Source organism: Schistocerca serialis, chromosome 8 (assembly GCF_023864345.2).
Source record: "Schistocerca serialis cubense isolate TAMUIC-IGC-003099 chromosome 8, iqSchSeri2.2, whole genome shotgun sequence".
Taxonomy (NCBI): Eukaryota; Metazoa; Arthropoda; class Insecta; order Orthoptera; family Acrididae; genus Schistocerca; species Schistocerca serialis.
The window spans coordinates 518,889,117-518,914,211 of record NC_064645.1 but is presented as its reverse complement, the minus strand read 5'-3'; the positions used below and the strand labels follow the sequence as shown (position 1 = coordinate 518,914,211).

At 38.5% G+C, this 25,095-nt stretch overlaps 1 protein-coding gene across 1 annotated transcript in view; it reads right to left on the bottom strand.

The window, feature by feature from the left end:
* Window positions 1-25,095, bottom strand: part of LOC126417101 (dynein beta chain, ciliary-like) — a 159,384-nt gene that overhangs the window by 100,088 nt on the left and 34,201 nt on the right. Inside the window, exons 2-5 of the mRNA XM_050084996.1 lie at window positions 24,542-24,775; window positions 19,261-19,448; window positions 11,652-11,791; window positions 11,316-11,468 (exon numbers count right to left, since the gene is read on the bottom strand). Of these exons, the coding sequence (XP_049940953.1) occupies window positions 11,316-11,468; window positions 11,652-11,791; window positions 19,261-19,448; window positions 24,542-24,775 (715 nt within the window). The remainder of the gene's footprint in view (window positions 1-11,315; window positions 11,469-11,651; window positions 11,792-19,260; window positions 19,449-24,541; window positions 24,776-25,095) is intronic.

Sequence of the window (25,095 nt, the reverse complement as noted above, 5' to 3'; positions counted from 1 at the left end):
ATCACCTATCCTATCAAAGGCAGGGCTACCTGTGAAACCAGTCATGTGATCTACTAACTACACTGTAACCACTGTGCTACATTCTATGTGGGCATGACAACCAACAAGCTGTCTGTGTGTATGAATGGCCACCGACAAACTGTGGCCAAGAAACAACTGGACCACCCTGTTGCCGAGCACACCGCCCAACATGAAATTTTTCATTTCAATGACTGCTTCACAACCTGTGCCATACGGATCCTTCCCAGCAACACCAGCTTTACTGATTTGCACACGTGGGAATGTGGGAACTCTCCCTCCAATATATCCTGCTTTACCATAGCTCTCCTGGCCCCAACCTTCATTAGTCATTGACCTCACCTGTCTAGCCCCTTCCCTGTTCCCATTCCAGCACCACACAGCCCTCTATTCACCAACGCACTCGGTCTATTACTTCTCTCTTTCTCCACTACCTCCACCCACCATCTAACCTTCCGACTGCTCCTAGCTCTCCTACTGTCACTCCACCTTGTCCCTGCATGTTCCACAGCAGCTTTTCACTGTCCCCTGCCCCTATCTGCTGCCCCTATCTGCTGCTGCTGCTGCTCATAATCTGACTTCAGCTGCCAGAGACTGTGTCTTGTGTGTGTGTGTGTGTGTGTGTGTGTGTGTGTGTGTGTGTGTGTGTCATCTATTTTTAACAAAGGCCTTGTTGGGCAAAAGCTAATTTTGTGATAGTCTTTTTGTTGTGTCCATCTGCAACTCAGCATCTCTGCTATATGGTGAGTAGCAACTATCCTTTTCATAACTGTTACATTAAATTATTGTATGGAATCAGCACCTTATTTAGCTCAACAGATTAAAAAGATAATCAGTATGTTTAATTTAAAGTTATTTGTTCACTGACTTACAATACAATACACTAGCCAAAACACAGCCCCACTGTGAATGCTGTTTTCAAACATGGGATGAGTTGGTAGAAGTTCGTAAGCAGCTGGAAATCGCCCTGAGTACCGTCACACGACTGGCAGCTGCTGCGAATCAGTCTGTTGGAAGAGCTCCCGAGAGTCATGTACCTATGATACCTGTAATAGAGGTGCCTCAAGTATTATCCTCTCCTGTGGATCCCGTCTCCTCTGCAGAAAGTAAAGGACCAGTCATTATCAGTCCACCTGACTGCAAGTGGCATGTCAATGGTAGATATAGGCATCCAGTAGAGGGTGGATGTGGACCAGGGTGGACTCAGGGCATTGTACCGATCCCCCTAACTTACATGACTGAGATGCTGTCTTTCATTGAAACTGAAACAAACTGAGCCAGTGGGACTCACTTCATCTGTTTTTGGGAAGCTTGTTTTGCCCGGTGTCAGCAGGAGGCAAACACAATAGCCTCTTCAACATGTTGAGCTGCAGATTGTGGCCCACATTGGAACAAATGATGCCCATTGTCTGGGCTCCAAAGTCATTCTTGGGTCATTCCAGTGACTGGAAAAGAACATTGAGAAGACCAGCCTTGCTTGTGGAGTTTCAACGATGTTCACAATTTGCAGTATTGTCCCCTGAATTGATCGTGGACCTTTGGCTCTGAGTCAAGTGGAAGGACTGAACCAGAGACTTCAAAGCCTCTGTGACAAACTAGGCTGTGACTTTCTAGACTTGTGCCATAGGGTTGAGGACTGCAGGGTTTCCCTAAATAGGACAGGTGTGCACTACACATCAGAGGCTGCTATTCAGGTATCTGACTATGTATGGGGTGCACACAAGATGTTTTTTAGATTAGGCAACTCTCCATCCAATCAAGATAATGACAGAATTCAGAAGTATCAGTTCAAGATCGAAAGAAATGCCTCACACAGGTGAGAGTATTAAAATCCTAATTATAAACTGACAAAGCATTCATAATAAAGTGCCAGAGTGTGAAGAGCTCATGAAAAGTAGTGAAGCTCACATAATACTAGATACAGAAAGCTGGTTGAAACCTGAAATTGACAGCAGTGAGATTTTTGGGGAAAATTTACATATACATCAAAAGGATAGGGAAATGGGAAGTGAAGGTTGTGTATTTGTCACAGTTGACAAAAAACTCAAATCCACTGACATAGAACTTGAAGCTGCATCTGAGATTGTTTGGGAAAGACTCAGTATCAGGGGTGGGCAAAAAAATGGATAGTCCCACAGAGTCATCTCCTGATGTAACCAAAACTTCAGAGAACACCTCACTTCACTTGTACATGAGTTCCCCAATCACACTGTAACTACCAGTGGAGATTTTAATCATTCAACAATTAATTGGGAAAAATTACAGTTTTGTTGGTGGTGGGTGTGATAAGACATCCTGTGAAACTTCACTAAGTGCCTGATCTGAAAACTATCTAGAACAGTTAGTTAGAAACCCCGCTCAGGATGGAAATATAGTGGATCTAATGGCAACAAAAAGAGCTGACATCTTTTAGGATGTCCACATCGAAACTGGTATCAGTGACTATAACACAGTTTTGGCAACAATAACTATCAAAGTATAAAGGACAGCTTAAACAGCAGAAAGATATATATGTTGAGAAAACTAGATTAAAAATCAGTAGTGTGACATCTCAATGAGGAAATAACTTTCAGCAAATGTCAGGAGAATATAGAGGAGCTCTGGTTCAGGTTTAAAACAATAGTTGAGCACGCACTAGATAGAAACGTACCCAGTAGAACAGTTCATAATTGGAGGGAGCCTCCATGGTATACAGTTACCATAAAGAAACTTCTAAAGAAACAAAGAATACTCAATAATAGGTTTAAAACAAAATGTAGGACTATAGATAGAGAGATGCTGAGTGAAATGTGTTTGGCTCTCCAGAGAACAATGCACGATGCCTTCAATGACTATCATAGCAGAATACTGTCAAGTGATCTTTTGCAGAATCCAAAGAAATTCTGGTCATATGTAAAGGCTGTTAGTGGCATCAAAGAGAGTGTTCAGTCCCAAGTGAAAGAGACAGGACTGAAATTGAGGGTAGCAAAGTAAAAGCTGAATTGCTTAACTCAATTTTCAAATGTTACTTTATAAAGGGAAACCCAGGAGATTGGTCCCAATTTAATCCTCATACCACTGAAAAGATACATGAAATAAGTATTAGTGTCAGTAGTGTTGAGAAACAGGTGAAATTATTAAAACTGAACAAAGCTTGAGGCCCCTAGGGAATCCATGTCAGATTCTCTACAAAATTTGCCACTGAGTTAGGCCCTCTTTTAACTATATCCATCATAGATCCCTCGAACAAAAAAATGTGCCCAGTTCTTGGAAAAAGGCACAGATCACACCCGTCTACAAGAAGGGTAGTAGAAGTGATCCACAAAACTTTCATCCATTATCCTTGACATTTATGCGTTGTAGAATCTTAGAAAATATTCTGAGTTCAAACATAATGAGGTATCTTGAACAGAATGACCTTCTCCATGCCAAACAGCATGCATTTCAAAAATATTGTTCATGTGAAACTCAACTTTCTCTTTTCTCACAAGACATACTGGAAGCTTTTGATCCAGGTGACCAGGCAGATGCAATGTTTCTTGATTTCTGTAAAGCATCTGATTCAGTACCATACCTATGCTTATTGCTGAAGGTACGATCATGTGGGATACCAACTGAAATTTGTGACTGGACTGAGGGCGTTTTTTGGTGGGAAGGACAAAGCTTGTTATCTTGCAAGGTAAGTCATCGTCAGATGTGGAAGTAACTTTGGGTGTGCCCCAAAGAAGTGTGTTGGGATCCTTGCTGTTCATATTGTATATTAATGACCTTGCAGACAATTTTAATAGTAAAATCAGGCTTTTTGCAGATGATGCAGTTATCTACAATGAAGTAGTATCTGAGAGAAGCTGCATAAATGTTCAGTCAAATCTTGATGAGATTTCTATGTGGTGCAGAGATTGGCAACTGGATCTAAAAAGGTAAAATTGTGCACTTCACAAAATGAAAACAAAAGTAGTATCTTATGACAATAATATCAATGTGTCACTATTGGAATCTGCCAACTCATGCAGATACCTGGGTGTAACACTTTGTAGGAATATGAAATGGAATGATCACATAGGTTCTATCGTGGTTGAAGCAGGTAGTAGACTTCGGTTTATTGGTAGAACACTGGGGAAGTGCAGTCAGTCTACAAAAGACATTCCTTACAAATAACTCATGCGACCAGTTCTAGAATATTGCTAATGTGCATGGGACCAGTATCAGAAAGGACTAACACAGGGATATTGAGCATATACAGAGAATAGCAGCATGAATGGTCACAGGTTTGTTTAATCTGTGGGAGAGTGTCACAGAAATACTGAAGGAACTGAACAGACTCTTGAAGACATATGTAAACTATCCTGAGAAAGTCTATTAACAAAGTTTCAAGAACCAGCTTTAAATGATTACTTTAGGGATACACTACAACCTATGTATTGCTCACGTACGGATCATGAGGATAAGATTAGAATAATTACTGCATGCACGGAGGCATTCAAACAATCATTCTTCCCACACTCCATACTAGAATCGAACAGGAGGAAACCTTAATAACTGGTACACTGGGACATATCCTCTGCCATGCAACTCACAGTTGTTTGAAAAGTATAGATGTAGATGTAGATACTGTTCTTAGATTGGAAGTTATGTCATTTTGTTATCTCCTTTAAATTACTACTAAAATGGTGGTTTAAGCTGACCTTCCACAGTCACTTACTGATATTTGTTAACATTCTGTTTCATGCATTCAAAGAATGTGAGTCCATGGTTTTAACTTCCCATCAACAATAAATTAGAAATTCAAGATTTCCCCTCCTTCCTTAACAAATCATTGGCAACAATTTGAGACAGTCATTATTGTCTGAAGCAGCAAGTTGGTGAGGTGTGGAATGTCAGTCCATGTGCATGCCATCAGTTTTTGATGCTGTATTACAAGGAAGACAGTTTTTCCCTGGTAATATTACAAAACATAAATAATAACATTTAGAAATGTTGTTTATTTATTTCCTTGTTTAGAAAATCTATTTTTCTTAGCTGTCGTACTGTTACGAACATTTTCATTGACCATTACTGATTACTGAAAGAAGTTTTGTTTCTTTATTATTTTCAAAACAATGGTGGATGATGAGCAGTGCTGAAATGGTTGGATGAAGAGTTCTCTAATGAAGATTGAAAGTGATCACAGTTCTGAAAGTGAGCAATCTTTGGACGAAATTGATACTATCAACAAATCTGACTTGTATTTTGGGAAATATGATATGCAATGGAGCCATCGACTTTTAATTCAAAACAGGAGTGTAAGAAGAGCTCAACATAATATTTTCAAGCATTTTATAGGAGTCAAAGGTGAAGCAAAAATGCTAAGTGTACAATTGCTTGTTTACAGCTTTTCTTCACAGATAAAATTTTAGAAGAAATTATTTGCTAGACTAATACTTTCAAAATTAACATTCATTCTAAACATTCCAGATTTGGATGCTGCAGACACCAACATTACAGATATCAAGACATATTCAGGACTTATTTCCTTGGTAGGTGTTCTACCAACATCACACACAAATTTATAAGGTCTCTGGATTGCAAATAGTACTGTGGAGCAGTACTTCAGACTTTCAATGGGTATAAATTGATTTTATTTCTTGCTGACATTTATGAGATTTGATGGCACCAGAAACAGAGCCCTCAGAAAGCACAGACAAATTAATGCTGTTTGATTCTTGACCGATCAGTTCAGTGAGAACTGCAAGAAATATTACAGTTCATCAGAACTAGTTACAGTGGATGAAATGCTGGAGGCATTCAGGGGCAGATGTGGATTTGTAAAATATATTCCATCAAAACTAGCAAAATATGGTACAAAAATGTTTGCACTTACAGATGCAAAGATGTTTTATACTAGTGATTTAGAAACATACTGTGGAAAACCGAAGGATGGGCCATATCTCTGTGACAACACACTGCATGCTATTGTCAAAAGAATGGTGAAATGCCAAAGTTTTGAATTTCACATTCAAAAATCGTTCACACAGGAGAACCATACAGATATGCTGCCATTTGACCATCAGACAGATTCCTGTATGGACAACATACAAATAAGCATACATGGCATAGAGAAACAATTCGAAGATTTCAGAACAAATAAATCACCAGATCCAGATGGAATCCCAGTTTGATTTTACAAAGCATACTCTACAGTATTGGCCCTTATGTAGCTTGGATTTCTCATGAATCTCTCACCCAGCACAAAGTCCCAAGCAACTGGAAAAGAGCAAAGGTGCTTCCAATGTATGAGAAAGGTAAAAGAACGGACCTGCAAAATTACAGACCAATATCCCTAACTTCTGTTTGCTGCAGAATCCTTGAACACATTCTCAGTTTGAGACTAAGAAGCTGACATCCATGAATCAGCATAGATTTAGAAAGCATCACTCATGCAGAACTCAGCTTGCCATTTTCTCACATGTTGTACTGAGAACCATGGCTAAGGGGCAAAGGACAGTTTCCATACTTCTAGACTTCCAGAAATCATTTGACATGGTGCCCCATTGTAGGCTGTTAATGGAGGTTTAAGCATAAAGAATAAGTTCACAGGTATGTGAGTGGCTCAAAGACTTCTTACAGAATAGAATCCAGAGTGTTGTCCTTGATGGCAAGTGTTCATCAGAGATAAGGGTATTGTCAGGAGTGCCCCAGGAAAATGTGATAGGAGTGCTGTTGTTCTCTATATACATAAATGATTTGGTGAACAGGGTGAGCAGCAATCTGTGATTGTTTGCTGATGATGCCATGGTGCAGGGTGAGATGTCGAAGCTGAATGACTGTAAGAAGATACAAGATGACTTAGACAAAATTTCCAACAGGTTGATGAATGGCAGCTAGCACTAAATGTGGAGAAATGTAATTTAGTGCAAATGAGTAGGACGAACAAACCCATAATGTTTGGATACAGTATTACTAATGTCCTGATTGACACAGCCAAGTTGTTTAAATATTTGGGCGTAACATTCCAACACTATATGAGGTGGAACGAGCATGTGGAAACTGTGGTAGGGAAGGCAAATGGTCAACTTCTGTCTATTGGGAGGATTCTAGGAAAGAGTGGTTCACCTGTAAAGGAGACCGCATACAGGTTGCTGGTGAGACCCATTCTCAAGTACTGCTCAAGTGTCTGGGATCTGTAGCAGGTCAGACTGAAGGAAGACACTGCAGCAATTCAGAGGCAGGCTGCTAGATTTGTTACTGGTAAGTTTGAACAACACATGTTACTGACATGATTTGGGAACTCAAATGGGAATCCCTGGAGGGAAGGCAATGCTCTTTTCAAGAAACACTATTGAGAAAATTTAGAGAACAGGTATCTGAAGCTGATTCTACAGCTGCCAACATACATCGTGCATAAGGACCACAAAGATATGAGAAATTATGGTTCATACTGAGTTGTACAGACAGTTGCCCTCACTCTATTTGCAAGCAGAATGGGGAGGGAGAATGACCAGTAATGGTACAGGGTACCCTCTGCCATGCACCGTTTGGTAGCTTGTGGAGTATCTGTTTAGGGGCAGATGCAGATGTAGATGCATATTCAAACCTGGTAGAAATATAACACGTGATAATTGTTTGACATCAATTCCACTTGCAGCTGACTTGTTGGAAAATGACAAACTGACAATGGTAGGAACAATTTGTATGTGAAATTCTTCCATTTATGACCTCAAATAATCGTTCTTTGGGAATCAGCATTTTTGCATTCAGGAAAAATGTAATAGTCATTTCATATATGTCAAAGAAAAGCAAGTTTGTTCTTGAACACTCTAATTTACATGATAATGACAGTATTGACAATGATTCAAAGTATTCAAAGCCAGAAATCATAACTTTTTATAATGGTACCAAATCTGGTGTGGATAAAGTTGATGAGATAAAAAGTACATGCTTTGTGACAAGTATTACCAGAAGATGGCCTTTTATAGTTTCTTCCCTCTCCTGAATATTGCTGGAATCAATGGATACGTAATCTACAAGAGCAATTCAAACTCAACCATTCCCAGAAAAAGACTACCTAAAAAGAAATTTTGGGATTCCCAAAAGCTGGATTTTCTCCAACAGCACCACAAGCAACTTGTCAAGGAAGATGTTTCTTCTGTGATAGGAACAAAAAGAGACCAACAAGAGTTTCTTGCAATGTGCGCAGTAAATTTGGGTGCCTGGAACATGTCGCAGTGTACCTGTGCAGTGAGTGCAGAGAAAATAGCAACCACTGTGAATGGTTTGCCTGAAACTGAGAGCAAGGCTGTAAAGAACCATTATTTTGAACAATTTTTCTGGCAATAGCTGTTGGTTAGTTTGCATGCATAAAAACAGTGACAAACAGAATGAACATTAATTTAAGTGACTGAAGTAAATCTTATTGGCCTGAATGTAAATTATGACTTAACAGTGTTTATTTGCATTACTGTTTCTCAAACATATTATGTTTATGAATGCAGTGCTTTATTTACAATACTCAGGTTCAAATACTTCCTAACCATAATATTAAAATTGTTCACCAACATGGTGTAAAATGAAATGTGGACTCTCAGTCCACATGCCTGTGTTCGAGGTAAAATGTTTGCATGTGTAGTAGAGGGTTAAAGATAAAAATTTCTGATGAATACTTTATAATTTCTTTTAATAACTTCATTTTATGGGTAAGGACTCTGAGATTTATTTTAGTGTTGTAATGTCTTATATTGTTTGATGTGCAAGGAGTTGAATGAAACTCTTTTAAGGTGTAGCTGCTGGTTAATAGTTCCCAATTGATTGTATCATTCTGTTTTACATCAATATTATTTCTGCTGGGCTTGTTCTTGCATGTTCTGGATTTTAGAGAACAATGTACAAGATCTGTTCAAAAAATTCTGCAACATTTGTAATTTTGTGCCAATGGTGTGTTGGAGAGAAACGCAGCTAGCATCCTTGCACATGCCTGTCTTTAATGTGTAGCTGCCAGAAGTTCCATTGTTGCACTTCTGTTAGTTATTTTTCAGTGCTGCACTGAGTAGAATGTTGTGTCACACAGATCGCAAATTTCGAGATGTCACAGTTAGAGGTGTAATGCATCTGCATTGAATTTTGTCTGAAACTCAAGAAAACCTTTACAGAGACACACCAAATGATTCAGGAAGCCTATGGTGATGAGTGCTTAAGCTGTACTTGGTGTTACAAGTGGTTCACATGGTTTAAAAATGGCCAGATGGAAGTTTAAGATGACCCTCATTCAGGACACCCTTCGACATCTACCAAAGTTCACCATGAATTCGTGGCACAGGGACAAACTCTTAATCAATGGTATTATCGGGACGTGCCTGTGAGAAAATGTTAGAAAGAAATGCCTGAAATGTGGTGAGAAAATTAATGGCTCTTGTATCATGATAATGCACTCACACATATATTCCTGATGGTGCATGACTATTGCACAAAAAACAAAATTGCTGTGTTGCTTCATCCTCCGTAGTCTCTAGACCTGAACCCTGCAGACTTTTTTTTATTTCCAAAGTTGAAAACCCCATAGAAAGGACGAAGATTTGGAACGATAGATGAGATACAAGAGAATTCACATATGGGTCTTCGCAAGAGGTATACCAAAGCTACTTCTGGAAATGAAAACAGCTTTGGGAACAATGTATCAGTTGTGGAGGAGAGTATTTTGAAGGAAACCATTACCAATATGTAAAACACAAGTTAGAAAAATTTTGTGGACAAATTTCTGGAATTTTATGAACAGACCTTGTACTTACAGAGCAACTAAGTTGAAGTTTTATCAATATATATCTTTTGGATACCAAGGAATGAAAGCTTTTGCTGTAACAAAGATTGTGTTAAAAAGTCTAAGATCTTGAGTAAGTGTTCAGCAGCTTTCCACTGAAGGAAACCTATTTCCTAGCTGGCCTGCTCAGCTGATGTAAAATCTGGATTGAGAGCGGTTCCAGGGACTATATAATAAAGTGAAGGAATTCTGCTACCGTAGAAGCAAAATAACACACAGTGGGTGAAGCAAGGAGGACATTAGAAGCAGACGACAAAGGAAAAGAGAGTGTTCCTTGGCAAAATAGTTTATTACTGCCAAAAATGGCATTTAAATTGAGAAAGAAATTTCAGAGAATGTACATCTGGAACACAGTGTTGTGTTGAAGTGAATCAGGGACTGTACAAAAATGGGAAGATAAGAAAATCAAAGTGCTTGAGGTGTGGTGTTGCATGAGGATAATAATAATTAAGTGGACTGATTAGATAATAAACTAGATTCTCCAAAAAACTGGCAAGGAAAGGAATATGAGGAAAACACTATCCATAAGAAGGTACTGGTTGACAGGATATGTGTTAAGACATCTAGGTAGAGCTTCTATGGTACCATATGGGGCCATAGATGCAAAAAATTAGGAGAAGACAGAGACTGGATTGGAATATTTCTAAGAAACCAAGAAACAGCTGAGGACCATGGTCATAAGCATTATCCTGAGATAATGATGTTGGCCATATGAAACCAGTCAGAAGACTGCGCTGAAAGAGAGAGCAAGGGACAGGGAGTGAGGGGGAAGGGCTGAGGGAAAGAGAGAGGGTGGGGGAGTGGGGAGGGATGAGGGCAGAAGGAAAAGAAAAAGAGAGCATTCCTTGGCAAAATAGATTATGAGTACCATACGTAGGTTTTAACTTGAGAAAGAAATTTCAGAGAATGTACATGTGGAACAGAGTTGTGTGGAAGTGAATCGTGGACTGTCTCCTAGTTCTGCTGTTAACATTTTGGTGGAAGTTACTTAAGTGATTCAGGAACTTATTCGGTGTCTGTCTGTCCTGTTACCACATTCCCTTATTACAAATATATCATGAATGTATCCAAAATGTTTGAGTTTGAGTCAGGTTGTTTGAAGTACCACCTGCTTAAAGTGTTCCCTATACAGACTGGCAGTCATAGGGGCCAATGGGGCCCCATGGCTACTCGATTTGTTCATAAACTCCCTGCTGCATGTGAAGCAGGTGACAGTGAGTGCATGTTGAAACACAGTGAAACATTTGCACCTTCCCAGCACTTCATCAGTAGATGATGAGTACAAGATGCCATGTGTTTCAACCTGAGAGTTTTTCATCAGCAGTATATGGTGTTTATTACTAATGAACTTAAGAAACAACATTACAGATTCTCACAATTACTAATGGTTTCAACAAATTTGGGCTATATGTGGAACAAAAATACAAATATTTCAAACCAGGATTTTTTTCTGATTTCTGTACTTGATAGTAATGTCTATTTATCAAAAACTGATGAAAACATTCACTGTACTATTCTAAATACATACCTTCAAATACATTAATGAATAGCTCTTTGTAGTTCTTGCAGTACACACTTTCTGTCAATTCCAAAATTGATGCCATTTTGGCTACGCGTGGGTCTCTCAGCTGGTGGTAGATACTTTCAAGGTTTTTAAGACGAGCATTCCAGAAATCAATTTCTGAAATCCATATTTAATTATTACTCAACTACACTACTTGGCTGCATCAATTAAAAATCTACTTGTATTGCACATGACAGTCAAAATTTCCTTTTCAAACATGTTTTCTTGCATAAATTTTGAATGTGTGTATGCTTAATGAGACCCATTGTAGAATAAGAATCAATAAAATTGTTCGCATACCTTCACTAGGTGCAGGGTGGAGTGTTTTCTCAAATACAGAGCTTGAGTTCTGGTTTAGTATTTCTTTGACCTGAGTTCCCCATTTTACCACCATCTGCTCTATGGCTCTCTTTAGAGGCAGGTCCACATCTTGCCCTCCACTACCGAAGAAAGAACAACAGAGAATGTGTGAGGAGAAAAATTAGAAGAGTCAATGCTGATTCTTTCTGTGTAAGTGCAAGGGTATATAATTTTACAATTACCTGACTTAGAACAAATAGAAATCCATGAACTTGAATGTTGTAGATTTTACTTATTTGGACAATATATTGTTTTCTACAAAGTAATCTTGGCCAAATAAAGGTTTTTAACGAAATCTACAACTTTCAAGTATCCAATTTCATAGCATATTCCACTCTTCTTATATTGGTGATGATAGTTCATCTGGAAAGTTGAATTTTATGAGGAATTGTCTATGTGAGAGTCGATAAGTAATTAATGCAGCTCCTCACCCGAACTGCTCCCTCCCCGACACCCTTCCACTAATAAACAAGAACAACCTTACACCAGTGCTTTAATGTGATATGAAAAGAAAGAAAAACTAGGAATCAAGATACAGTAATATTCCACAACATAACAATATACGTATGGATGTTAATGCACTGACTGCAGCTGAGTACCACAGCCATATTACTGTAGAAGTTTTAAGAGTTGAGCTTGTTTATCATACAACTACAGTGAATTCTAATATACCGGGTGATCAAAAAGTCAGTATAAATTTGAAAACTGAATAAAGCACGGAATAATGTAGTTAGAGAGGTACAAATCGACACACATGCTTGGAATAACATGGGGTTTTATTAGAACCAAAAAAATACAAAAGTTCAAAAACTATCCAACAGATGGCGCTTCATCTGATCAGAATAGCACTAATTAGCATAACAAAGCAAAGATGGGGGTGGTGCGGGGGGGTTGGAAGAGTGGAGAAGGACAGGAGCAGAAAGGGAAATAGATGGTTGGGTGTGTTGGTAGAGAACAGTGCATAATGAGGGTGACAGGACATGAATTGGGAGGAGTGATAGGACAGTGGGGGCAGAAACAGTTGGGTGGAGGGTGAGGGGACAGTAAATCTGCGGAGTTTAGGAAAGCCGATGGTGCAGGGGAGGATCCAGGATCCTTCACCAGTTTACTCTAAATTAGTGTTCAAAGTGTTAACATTATTGCTTTTATTCATGAGTCTGAAATTAGATGTTTCCAAAGAGAACAAAGGTTGTAGCAAGGTAATGCAGATTAACAAGCATGACTAGACATTAATAATAAAAAAGAATAAGAGAATGCTTTTTTTATGAATAGAGAAGAGGGTGTAGGGTTTAGAATTGAATAGGGAAAGACGTTCTGTTCCTTGGACCAGACTCTTATTGAGTTGTTGTTCCACTCACTGATAATAAGCCCAATAGATGTTTTAGGGTACCATGTAAGAAGAGTGCATTACAAAATAAGCACCAAGGTGTATTGTTAGAAATTGATATCAAAGAGGTCACAAGGTAACAATACTGAAAGTAAAATCAAACAATGGAAACTCCAGGTAGGAAAATTAACAATATAAGCCGAGATGTTGCAGTTGGTGGTGAAACGAAAAATTGACAACTTGCTTTATAAGTAATGAAACATAAAACTGTGCACTACACAAAATTGGGAAAAAATTAGTGCCCTATGACTACAATATCAATGAGTCACAACTAGTATGGATCAACTCATACAAATACTTAAGTGTACCAATTTGTTGGGATATGGAATGGAATGATCTCATAGTAGATAAAGTAGATGGCATAGTTTGGCTCACTGGAATGATACTAGGAAAATGCAATCAGTTTAGAATGGAGAATGCTTAAGAAATGCTTGTGTGACCCATCCTAGAATACTGCTCAGTTGTGTGATTAGCAAGGAAAAACTGACATATAAAAATCTTTCCCATAATTTTTTCCACAGGAAGAATACATTGAAATAAACGCATCAAAATTTTAGCTGCTAAGATGGACTGCAAGAGTTTTTTTTTTTAAAAAAAACATTGAAGATATTCATTTTAGCAATACACAGATCCAATTTTAACAGCAGTTCGCACAGTTTTCCTGCCTAGCAAGTGCATTGGTCAATGAGTAGAAAGAACCATGACAAGAGAGCATAATGCCACACAGTGCAGGAGCCACAAGGCAATTATAAGCATTTAAACAATGCCAAAACTATTGCATGTTATCAATTTTCAGATTTATTTCTACTTCATATCAGCAGCTAAACTGTTACAGATGTAATTCTCACTAAGGTGCCTAGCAGAGATTAAAAATGATGACAAGTTTTGACATCATATTACAGATGTCTTCCATCACTTCAATTAGGATTTTAATGCACTGGAATGGAACAGTACAAACATCTCCATTTTAAAACAATTCTTATCATTTATTTCTTATTGTGATAATGCAAACTGATTATAAACATATGACTGGAGCTTATGGATCTGTTCCACTGACATACCTACAGTAACAAAGAGCTAGCAGAAATTATGTTGTCCAACAATTTCCTGAAAAATGGTTTCCACTTTCACTGAAATGCTTTATCAGCCCTTGCCAGTTCGATCAACTCTCCCCAACACTGATTTCTCTGAATTACAGCAATGCAGACTGTCCCTCTTTATGTTCTTTGGTACCGTAGTCTTCTTGGCCTCAATCCTTATTAGTCAAGTTCTCCAACTGCCACATTCATCACTAACTACCTCACCACTCCTCCCAGCCCCATACCTCTCTCACCTTAGTTAGACTATAGGAATGTGTACTCTCATCCATATGGTTTTCTCAGTGGTTTTATCTGTCATGTCCCTCTGAAAATCAGGTCTTTTGTGTAGTGAAATGTATCATTTTAAATTCACGTGTTTGAATCTGAATCATTTGCCCTCTCCTTGTACTGTCAAACAGGCAGTACTTAAAAAGTGAAAGAAGAATATAAGGACAATGCTGTGTTTAATATTTGCAGTAAATGTTAGATAGTGTGTATAATTCATGGTTTTGAGAGCTGAAGTAAAGTGGTGGTTTTCGCACAGGAGTTATATCACTGACAACTACTGTTTCAACTGTACAAAGGTTCCAATCCTCCTTTGATGGAGAATATCACTGCAGACTTTTCAAAGCTGCATGAGTTTGATTTTTCTGTGAAGAAGACCTGTAATTGTGATCTGAAAATTAAACAACAGAAAGTACAGGTTGGAATATGAAAAATGTCATGAAAAGGATAGAGTGCAGCTCATCATTAGGATGACCCATTGATTAGATTAGATTAGATTTACTTTCATTCCAATTGATCCGTAGTGAGGAGGTCCTCCAGGATGTGGAACATGTCAGAAAAACAACAATACATGACAAATATTTAAACTAAAACAAATAAGCTAATGTACCATTCCACAGGTCCCAAGTGGAATGATCGTCATTTTTTAATGAACACTAAGAGTCATTTTACAAATACTATTGCACTGAATTTAAAATAAAAAAGTTTTTTATTTATTTATAAGGTAAGAAACATGTAATACAACTACTGTAATACTTATTTACAATGAACACATTACTGCACTGAAATGGTGCAGAAGTTAGGTTATACTTACACACACACACACACACACACACACACACACACACACACAAATTTTCAGTGAACACATTACTGCACTGAAATTGTGCAGAAGATATGTTGTACTTATATACAAATCAGTTGGTTTTCCTCAGAAATTCATCAATGGAGTAGAAGGAGTTGGCCACCAATAAATCCTTTAGGCTTCTCTTAAACTGAATTTCATTGGTTGTTAAGCTTTTTATGGCTGCTGGCAAGTTATTGAAAATGTGTGTTCCTGAATAATGCACACCTTTTTGTACAAGACTAAGTGACTTTAAATCCTTGTGAAGATTATTCTTATTTCTAGTATTGATTCCATGAATTGAGCTATTGGTTTGAAAAAGTGATATATTTTTAATGACAAATTTCATTAAGGAATAAATATATTGGGAAGCTGTAGTTAGTATCCCTAGTTCCCTAAACAGGCTTCTGCAGGATGTTCTTGAGTTCACACCACATATAATTCTTACTGCACGTTTTTGTGCCCGGAAAACTTTAGCTTGGCTTGATGAATTACCCCAGAAAATAATCCCATATGACATTATGGAATGAAAGTAAGCATAGTATGCCAGCTTTTTCATTTTTATATCCCCTATGTCTGACAAAATTCGCATTGCAAACAGAGATTTGTTAAGACGCTTCAGCAGTTCTGTGGTGTGCTCCTCCCAGTTGAATTTATTATCAAGCTGTAATCCCAAGAATTTAACACCGTCCACTTCTTCTATCTTCTTGTCATCATATGTTAGACATATACTCTTGGGACACCCCTTACAAGTTCTGAACTGCATGTAGTGTGTTTTTTCAAAGTTTAGTGACAAAGAATTGGCTAGGAACCAGTGATTAATGTCTACAAATATTTTATTGGCTGATCTTTCTAAGACTACACTTGATTTGCTATTTATTGCAATGTTTGTATCATCAGCAAACAAAACAAACTTGGCATCTGGTAATGTTACTGATGAAAGGTCATTGATATACACAAGAAAAAGTAAGGGCCCCAAAATGGAACCTTGTGGGACCCCACATGTAATTAGTTCCCAGTTGGATGATGCCTGATAGCTTGATACATGTCTCTTTCCTAATAACACCCTTTGTTTCCTGCCAGAGATATAAGATTTGAACCATTTTGCAGCATTTCCTGTTACACTATAATATTCTAGTTTACTTAAAAGGATATTGTGATTTACACAGTCAAATGCCTTTGACAGATCACAAAATATACCAGTTGCCTGCAATTTTTTGTCTAATGAATTAAGTACATTTTCACTGTAAGTGTAGATAGCCTTCTCAATATCAGAACCTTTTAGAAATCCAAACTGTGACTTTGACAGTATGTTATTTGAGATAAGATGGTTATAAAGACGACTGTACATTACTTTTTCGAAAATTTTTGAGAATGCTGGCAACAGTGAAATTGGACGGAAATTTGATGCTATTTCTTTATCTCCCTTCTTAAACAGTGGCTTAACTTCAGCATATTTCAGCCATTCGGGAAATATTCCACTGATAAACGACTGGTTACACAGATAGCTTAATATGTTACTTAGCTCAGAATCACATTCTTTAATTAACTTTGTTGATATTTCATCATACCCACTAGATGTTTTTGATTTTAAAGATTTTATGATGGACATTATTTCTGTTGGGGTAGTGAGGGTCAAATTCATATTATGGAAGTTACTTGAAATGTCTGGTCTAAGGTAATCCATAGCAGCATCTACCGAACCTGACAACCCCATCTTTTCAGTAACAGTTATAAAATGTTTGTTAAAAAGTTCTGCAACACTATACACATCTGTCACCAATGCATCATTTACTCTTAATGCTATTTGTTCCTCTTCATGTCTGGTTCTACCGGTCTCCTCCTTCACTATATCCCATATTGTCTTTATTTTGTTATCTGATATGACTATCTTTTCCTTGTAATATATTTGCTTTGACATCCGTATTACAGTCTTTAATATTTTGCAGTATTTCTTATAATGTGCTATAGCATCAACATTGGAAATGTTTCGGATTGACAGATACAGTTTTCTTTTTGTTTTACAAGATACCCCTATTCCTCGAGTAATCCATGGCTTCTTTGTAGACTTTGCTCTAACCTTGGTAAGTTTTGGGGGAAAGCAGTGTTCAAATAAGGTAAGCACTTTATTAGCAAAAATGTTATATTTTTCATTCATGCCATGAGCACTGTAAACATCAGTCCAGTGAATGTCTCTGAGGAGTGTCCTAAAATAATCAATTTTTGGCTTACTGATTACCCTCTTGAGCTCAGATTTAACAGATTTTATATCTTGTTCAGTATTAACATTTAACAGAAGGAACTGCATGTCATGGTCTGAGAGGCCATTGACTATTGGTTTTATAATATAATTTTGTTCATTTGACTTTTCTATAAAGATATTATCAATGGCTGTTTGTGAGCAAGTGGTTATCCTAGTGGGGAACTTTACTGTGGGAATTAAGTTGAATGATAGTGTTACTAACTCAAATAGGTTCTTATTGGGAGAGTCTTTAAGGAAATCTACATTGAAATCACCAGCAACCACTATTTCTTTGTTTTTGGTTGTTAAATGGGCCAGTACAGCTTCAAGGTGGTTTACAAACAGATTAAAGTTACCTGCAGGTGCTCGATATACACTTAATATTATGAAAGATTTTTTGTGAAATTCTAATTCTGTTGCACATGCTTCCATATGCTGTTCTAGGCAAAATTTATGAATGTCTATGTTCTTAAATTTATGACAGTTCCTGATGAATGTGGCAACTCCTCCTTTCTCCATTTCTGATCTACAATAGTGAGATGCTAACCTAAACCCTGTAACACTTAAAAGTGTTGAGTTGCAGACAGGCACAATGAAAAGACTGTTGTACATGGAGCTTTGAGCCAAAGCCTTCTTCAGAAAGGAAAACACACGCACACACACAAACACACACACACACGCACACACACACACACCAAGCACACCTGACGCACACACATGATCACTATCTGTGATTGCTCCAGCCAATTTTCACCTGAGAAAACTGAAATTCTGACATTAGCTGCAACCAGACATTGAAATAAATTCAATGGTAACAAGTGAAAAATTTGTGCCGGACTTGAACCTGGATTTCCTGTTTTACATGAGTGATCATCTTAACCACTTTGGATATCCGAGCATACTTCATGTCCAGTCCAGATTCCCCACTTGTCATACACAACATGCATGGCATCCACAGTCCATAACCTTCATTGCTCATAGCCTCATCTTGGTTCTGGCAAGAAGTCAAGACAGTGATTGCATCTGCATTGAATGACTGTAAATCCTAATACTCAGGTAGCACCTAAGGAAGATAATGAGGCACATTGATGATATATCATGCATGGATGACTTTCATATCTGGCACAATACCCAACACTTCAAGTTGCTGCATCATCACTCCATTGGTACATCTATGTAGGGGCATTTCTTAACAGTGAGCTGACTTCTAGATCTCCTAATGATGATGGTTGTCAAAGATTTTGTCTGTATTCTTTGCCTTCCACAACTATGTCACTGCATAGCAACAGAAGTGAATGCAATAATCCTTGTCATGCTCACAGAAGTATTAGACAAGTTTGACTGTCAGCTGGAAATTTATTGTACATTCGATGGACGTTAATTAGGAAAATTTTGATCCAAATCATAACTGTAAAAAGTACCTCAAGGTTGTGAGAGCATTAAGAACATGGACATAGGAGATCCAGAAAATTATCTCTGGAGAAAGAGAGAGAGAAGGAAAAAAATCACCCCAAGTTTCTATCTTCATTCAATAGAGGAAACCGTGAAATCAGATGAATCTTATAGGAAACTCCATGTAGGTTAAATTGCTACATAGGAAAAGAACTGATTCCATAACTGGTCATTAGGACCATTATACATGTGCACATAGAAATGACTGTTAGATCTCATTGGACCAAATGTAAAGAAATACACTAAGTATTGGTGTTTACCTTGATATTATTGCCTGTTGGACTTCATGCACTCTCTCTACGCCCATAGGCATTGGGAGGAGTGTTTTTCCTTCCATCTTGCCAATCATTTCGTAAGTGGCATTTTTCATCCTGTACATGTGTTCTCTAACATCTTCCACAACTACTTGAGGCCATCCTGGCTGACTAGTTAAGAGAGGAATGAACACCTGTTGATTCAAAAGAACAACAAAGGCTCATTCATTGGCTGGAGATTAGGGCACCCAGTAAATACACTGCCTGACAAAAAAGTGAAGCACCTAGAACACATGATTAGATGTCAATGTAATTGTACACATCATGTAAACAATTAAAATTGTGGCAGGTACAATGACCACTAGAGGGTATTAACACAGTTCATGCCTAACATTGTTACAATGCCTGGTAGGGTTTATAAGGGATGTGGACAGTGTCAGATGTTGAGTGATGATTGTGAAGGACATGGAGATGGTGCATACTATAGTTGGTGTCACAAGTGATGGGGCCAAGCTTATGCTTGTTCTGCGAATCTATGTCACGCATTCTCTGATGACCAGTGAGCATGTAGTAGTGTTCTAAACGATCTGCTTTGAGTGCCATGGTTAATACGAGTATTAAGGGTGATCACAGCAAGTTTAGTGAATTTTTATTCCACATGTTGCAAGTTGTCATCACTGATGGTGGTGGTAGCTGGTACATTCTGCATAAGCAAGTGAGAGACATAATTTGCAGGATATATATGCTTTCTTCTCATGGAAAGCATGCACATGTGCTTACTGCAACAGTCACTTGGAATCATCAACAAACGGAATCCTCATCTGTGCCTTGACCGGCGCAAACCGCCATCATTAATGGATTGGACTATAGTGTAAGACAGCATTAACAGCACCTGACAGAGTTTGAAAGGGGTCTCATTATGGGTCTCCTAGCTGGTTGAACTGTACAATATCCAGATTTGTGGGGCATTTGAATGTGACAGGTGCTATGTTGGAGTGCACAGGAACATGAGGGAAGGCATTTTGCATTAGGACTACAAAGATAAGAGAAATTAGGTCTAGTAGTTTTTCCCTCACTCTATCTCCAACTGGAACAGGAAAGGAAATGACTAGTAATGGTACAAGGTATCCTCCACCATGCGCTGTATGGGGGCTTGTGGAGTATGTATGAACATGTAGATGCAGATACTCTTTGAGAATGTACTGGCCAACCACATCTGACAAAGGAGGATTACTGTATTAAGCACAAAGCACATCATAAGCTGTTCTTATCTGCAGCTGCCATCTACAAATGAATAATGGACACCTTGCAACAAACATCATATTGTGAGCCAAGCACATTGTAACCTGTTCATATCTGTGATAAAGTAATGAACTCCTAGCAGCACTCTGTGTCACCTTGGACCATTGGTCAGAGACCAGCAGCAGTTGGACTAGAGAATTATCATCACATGAAAGCTGCTGTCAACTCAACACAAATGGCTGCATTTGGAGTGGGGCATGACCGGCAAGCATGGCCTTCTGATGAATGGCATTGCAATGTTTCAACAATGAATTGGAGTTCCGCTCTACCATTATGAGTCATTTTTCCCTCACTCTATTTGTGAGTGGCACATGAAAGGAAATGGTTGGTAGTGGTGCACGGTACCCTCAACCTTACACAGTATGGTGGCTTGTGGAGTAGGTACGTATGTGTGTGTGTGTGTGTGTGTGTGTGTGTGTGTGTGTGTGTCTGCCCATCTATGGTGAGTATGGTGGTGACCAGGAGAAAGTTCCCATTCTTCCAATGTTCTGGAGAGGCACAGTAGTAGTACCCCTGGCATCATGCTGTGGGGAGCCATTAGGTTTGACTTCAAGTCACAGCTGGTAGTGATTAAGGGAACTCAGATGGCATAATGGTATGACACAGGCATTGTGCATCCTCTGGTGTCATTATCATGGTGACATTTTTCAACAGGACAGTGTTTGTATACATGCAGCATGTGTCTCTATGGAACTGTCTGTGTGATGCTGAGTTATTGCTGAGGCCAATAAGACCCTGAAATCTGTCCCTGATTGAACATGTGAGGGGCCAGCTTTGATGTAACTCTGTCCCAGTGCCAGTATCCAGGATATCAAGGGCCAGTTACAACAGCTGTATGCCAACTAGTCTCAGGAGAGACTACAACAGCTTTATGATGTCCCTCACAGTGGGCCCATACTGTTATGTTCACTGTAAATTTGTTTTTATTTTGTAATTACTAAAGTAACATCACATGCCTCTTAAGATATGAAGTTCCATTTCATTTACTCCTCCACTTCTGCGTGTTTCACTTCTTCTTCTGTGTGTTTCACTTTTTTTCTCAGGCAGTGTACATTATCAGTACCAGTATAAAATTTATAAGAGGATGGTTAAAACATATAAAATATATCTAGGAGTATGTAAGCTTCATAAATATATACAGAAAGAATGGACATCCAGACTTTTTGATACACAATAACACTTCAACAACATTTAGGCAGAAGATCTTGCATAAGACAAAACTTAAAAATGCATACAGCAGTCATCTTCGACACAACTTAAAACAGTGCTCATTTCACCTGCTAACTTGCAAAATTAGTAATGTCTTGAGAGCAAATATAATGAGTCTCCTTAACTCAAACAAATGGCTGCTGAACGCTTGCAACTGTAAAAATAATGGTTTCATTTGTCATACTGTAATACACACATCAAAAGAAGTTTTGCATCCCCCCAGTTCCGAGAACTCCTGAAGATAGATGTTGACTGTGGATATTGTATTACAGAGACAGTCCCTTTGACTGTCCAGAGATGTCACTTAACCTGCTCAAAGATGTAAACAACCATGCACGAGCAGCACATATTAGTCGGAGGGGGCCTGACTGCCCATCAGTTCCAGTCTTTCCACCAGAAAGGAGGTACACGGCTCGTGTTGTCTGTAATTCAACCATGCCTAGACGGTCAATACTGTGGCTCGATCATGTCCGCATTGTTTCTTTGTGCCAGAAAGGGCTCTCAACAAGGGAAGTGTCCAGGCGTCTCTGAGTGAACCAAAGCGATATTGTTCGGACGTGGAGGAAATACAGAGAGACAGGAACTGTCCATGACATGCCTTGCTCAGGCCACCCAAGCGATACTGCTGCAGTGGGTGACTACTAACTATGAATTATGGCTCGGAGGAACCCTGACAACAATGCCACCGTGTTGAATAATGCTTTTCATGCAGCCACAAGATGTCATGTTGTGACTCAAACTGTGCCCAATAGACTGAATGATGCACAACTTCACTCCCAATATTCATGGTGAGGTCCACCTTCATAACCACAACACCATGCACCGCGGTACAGATGGGCCCAACAACATGCCGAATGGACTGCTCAGGATTGGCATCATGTTCTCTTCACCGATGAGTGTCACAAGTGTCTTCAACCAGACAATCATCGGAGACATGTTTGGAGGCAACCCGGTCAGACTGAACACCTTAGACACGCTGTCCAGTGAGTGGAGCAAGGTGGAGGTTCCCTACTGTTTTGAGGTTGCATTACGTGGGGCTGACATACCTTGCTGGTGGTTATGGAAGGCACTGTAACGGCTATAAAAAATGTGAATGCCATCCTCCGGCCGACAGTGCAACCATATTGGCAGCATATTGGCGAGGCATTCATCTTCATGGCCGCCAATTCATGCCCCCATCGTGCACATCTTGTGAATGACTTCCTTCAGGATAATGACATTGCTCAACTAGAGTGGCCAGCAAGTTCTCCAGATATGAACCCTATTGAACATGTCTGGAAACAGGCTATTAGTTAGAGCTTGCAATTTGCAACAAATGCCGGGGTCTTTTTTTGCATAACACACATCCTTATCACCCCCCACAGTGCTAAAAATTTTCAGAATATGCATTTTGATATGGTGGAGCATCCTGCATACAGTTCAAATCTCACCCCATTGCATTTCTGTTTGTTACCTGATTTAAGATCCACCAACTCACCTTCGATGAGAGGTGAAGGAAGTGGTGCATACATGGCTGGCTGTTCAACTAAAAAGTTTTTTAGAGTATTGGAAAGCTTGTACAATGATATACCAAGTCCCCTGACTATTGGAAAGCTTTTACAATGATGTACCAAATGCCATGAAAAGCAGGGCAACTATGCTGGAACAATGTCATTGTAAGTTTTGGCCCTGTTGTAATAAATTAGAAAAATGTCGTAGACATACTGCATGACTTAACATTGTGATAAGGAGCTACTTCTGAAAAATATATTATTGTTTCATTATTAACTACATACTGATTAGTGTCAAATATAGTCAACATAATGTAATGCAAAGAAATTGGAAAAATTTCTTAACTAATACTTTACAAATGCATACCTACTATCCTATCATTCCCATCACAAACTGACTTGCCTGACATATCACTGTAGCTATACTCATAAAGATGATCAATAAATAAAACCACATGATACTGTTTGCACTTCTACTCCTATATCACACAAATAACTGCTATGTCATTCACAGTTAGCAGTCTAGCCACGAAAATACTAAAAGCAGCTACTTACTATAACTTAAAGAGCCACGACTTTCTTCACAGCAATGTTTATCCTGGTAATTTAATCATATGCATTTAGAGCTTCATAAGCCAAATAGAGTTTAGTTCCTGCTCTTGAGACTGTATACTTAAACACTCCTCCCTTCCACCTCTCGCCAATTAGTATGGCAATGTTGGTATAAGCCATTAACGGAATTTTGTACGGATTCTACTCGAATTTAAAATGTAAAAAATTCAGATTTTGTTCTTACTGTGTGTAACATTTGACATTAGAGGCTATCCTGATACAAGTAACTAATACTATTTTCCACTGTTTTTTTTCTGTATTTTCAGTTTGCATATCACTCACCAATCTTTTCCTTTTGTTTATAGAACACAGCATTCCTTTCACATTCTTTACTTACAACTCCTGTGCTACTCTTAATGAGGGATACCTGATCCTATGAAAATTCTCAAGGAAATACTGTTTCTTTTTTCTATTTACACATCACTCTCTGTTGGTTTCTTCACAACCACCAAGCATAAAGCCTGCTAAACTTCAAAGTGCCATCAATATACTTATACACAGCTTAGCGACAACATCTTTTTGTGAAGAAATATACCAGAAATTTAACAACTATGAATGTTAAGTAGATGATCTTTTTCAGAAAGCTTACATAATTACAAAAATATTTATATACCAGTATCACCAAAACTTATATTATGCAATTATATGGATGTGTGGGTACTGTTCATTCTTACATCATCAACCATTCCGTATAAGTCATGAACAGGTTTCGGAGACATGTCTCCAAAAATTAGTATATTTCTGAAGTTGTCTTTAGTCACTCTTTCCTTTCTGAGTCTGATGAAATAGCATGCTTTGGTTTTAATCACAGGTGGGTAGCCAAGCATTGGGACAAGCAGACCCGCTCCGCCCATCGATAAGACCAGAACTTCATGTATTGGCTCATCCAGGAAGTCCCTAATTATCACCTGAAAAAAAATGCAGCAGTGAGGGATGTTTAAGGGCGCAGTGCAATTAAACTAATCATGAAAATCCAGGATGGAATAACAACAATATTAAAATAAATTAATTAAACTAGTAATAATTTCCTATGCATTTTGAGCTGTTTTGACATGGCACAAATAGTAAACACATTATACTGCTTCACAGTCTGTGCCATATGGATCCTTCCCACCAACACCAGCTTTTCTGAATTGCCCAGGTGGTAACTTTCCTGCAATACATCCTACGTTACTGTAACCCTCCTTGGCTCAACCTTCGTAAGTCACTGTCCTGCTCCCAATCCCTT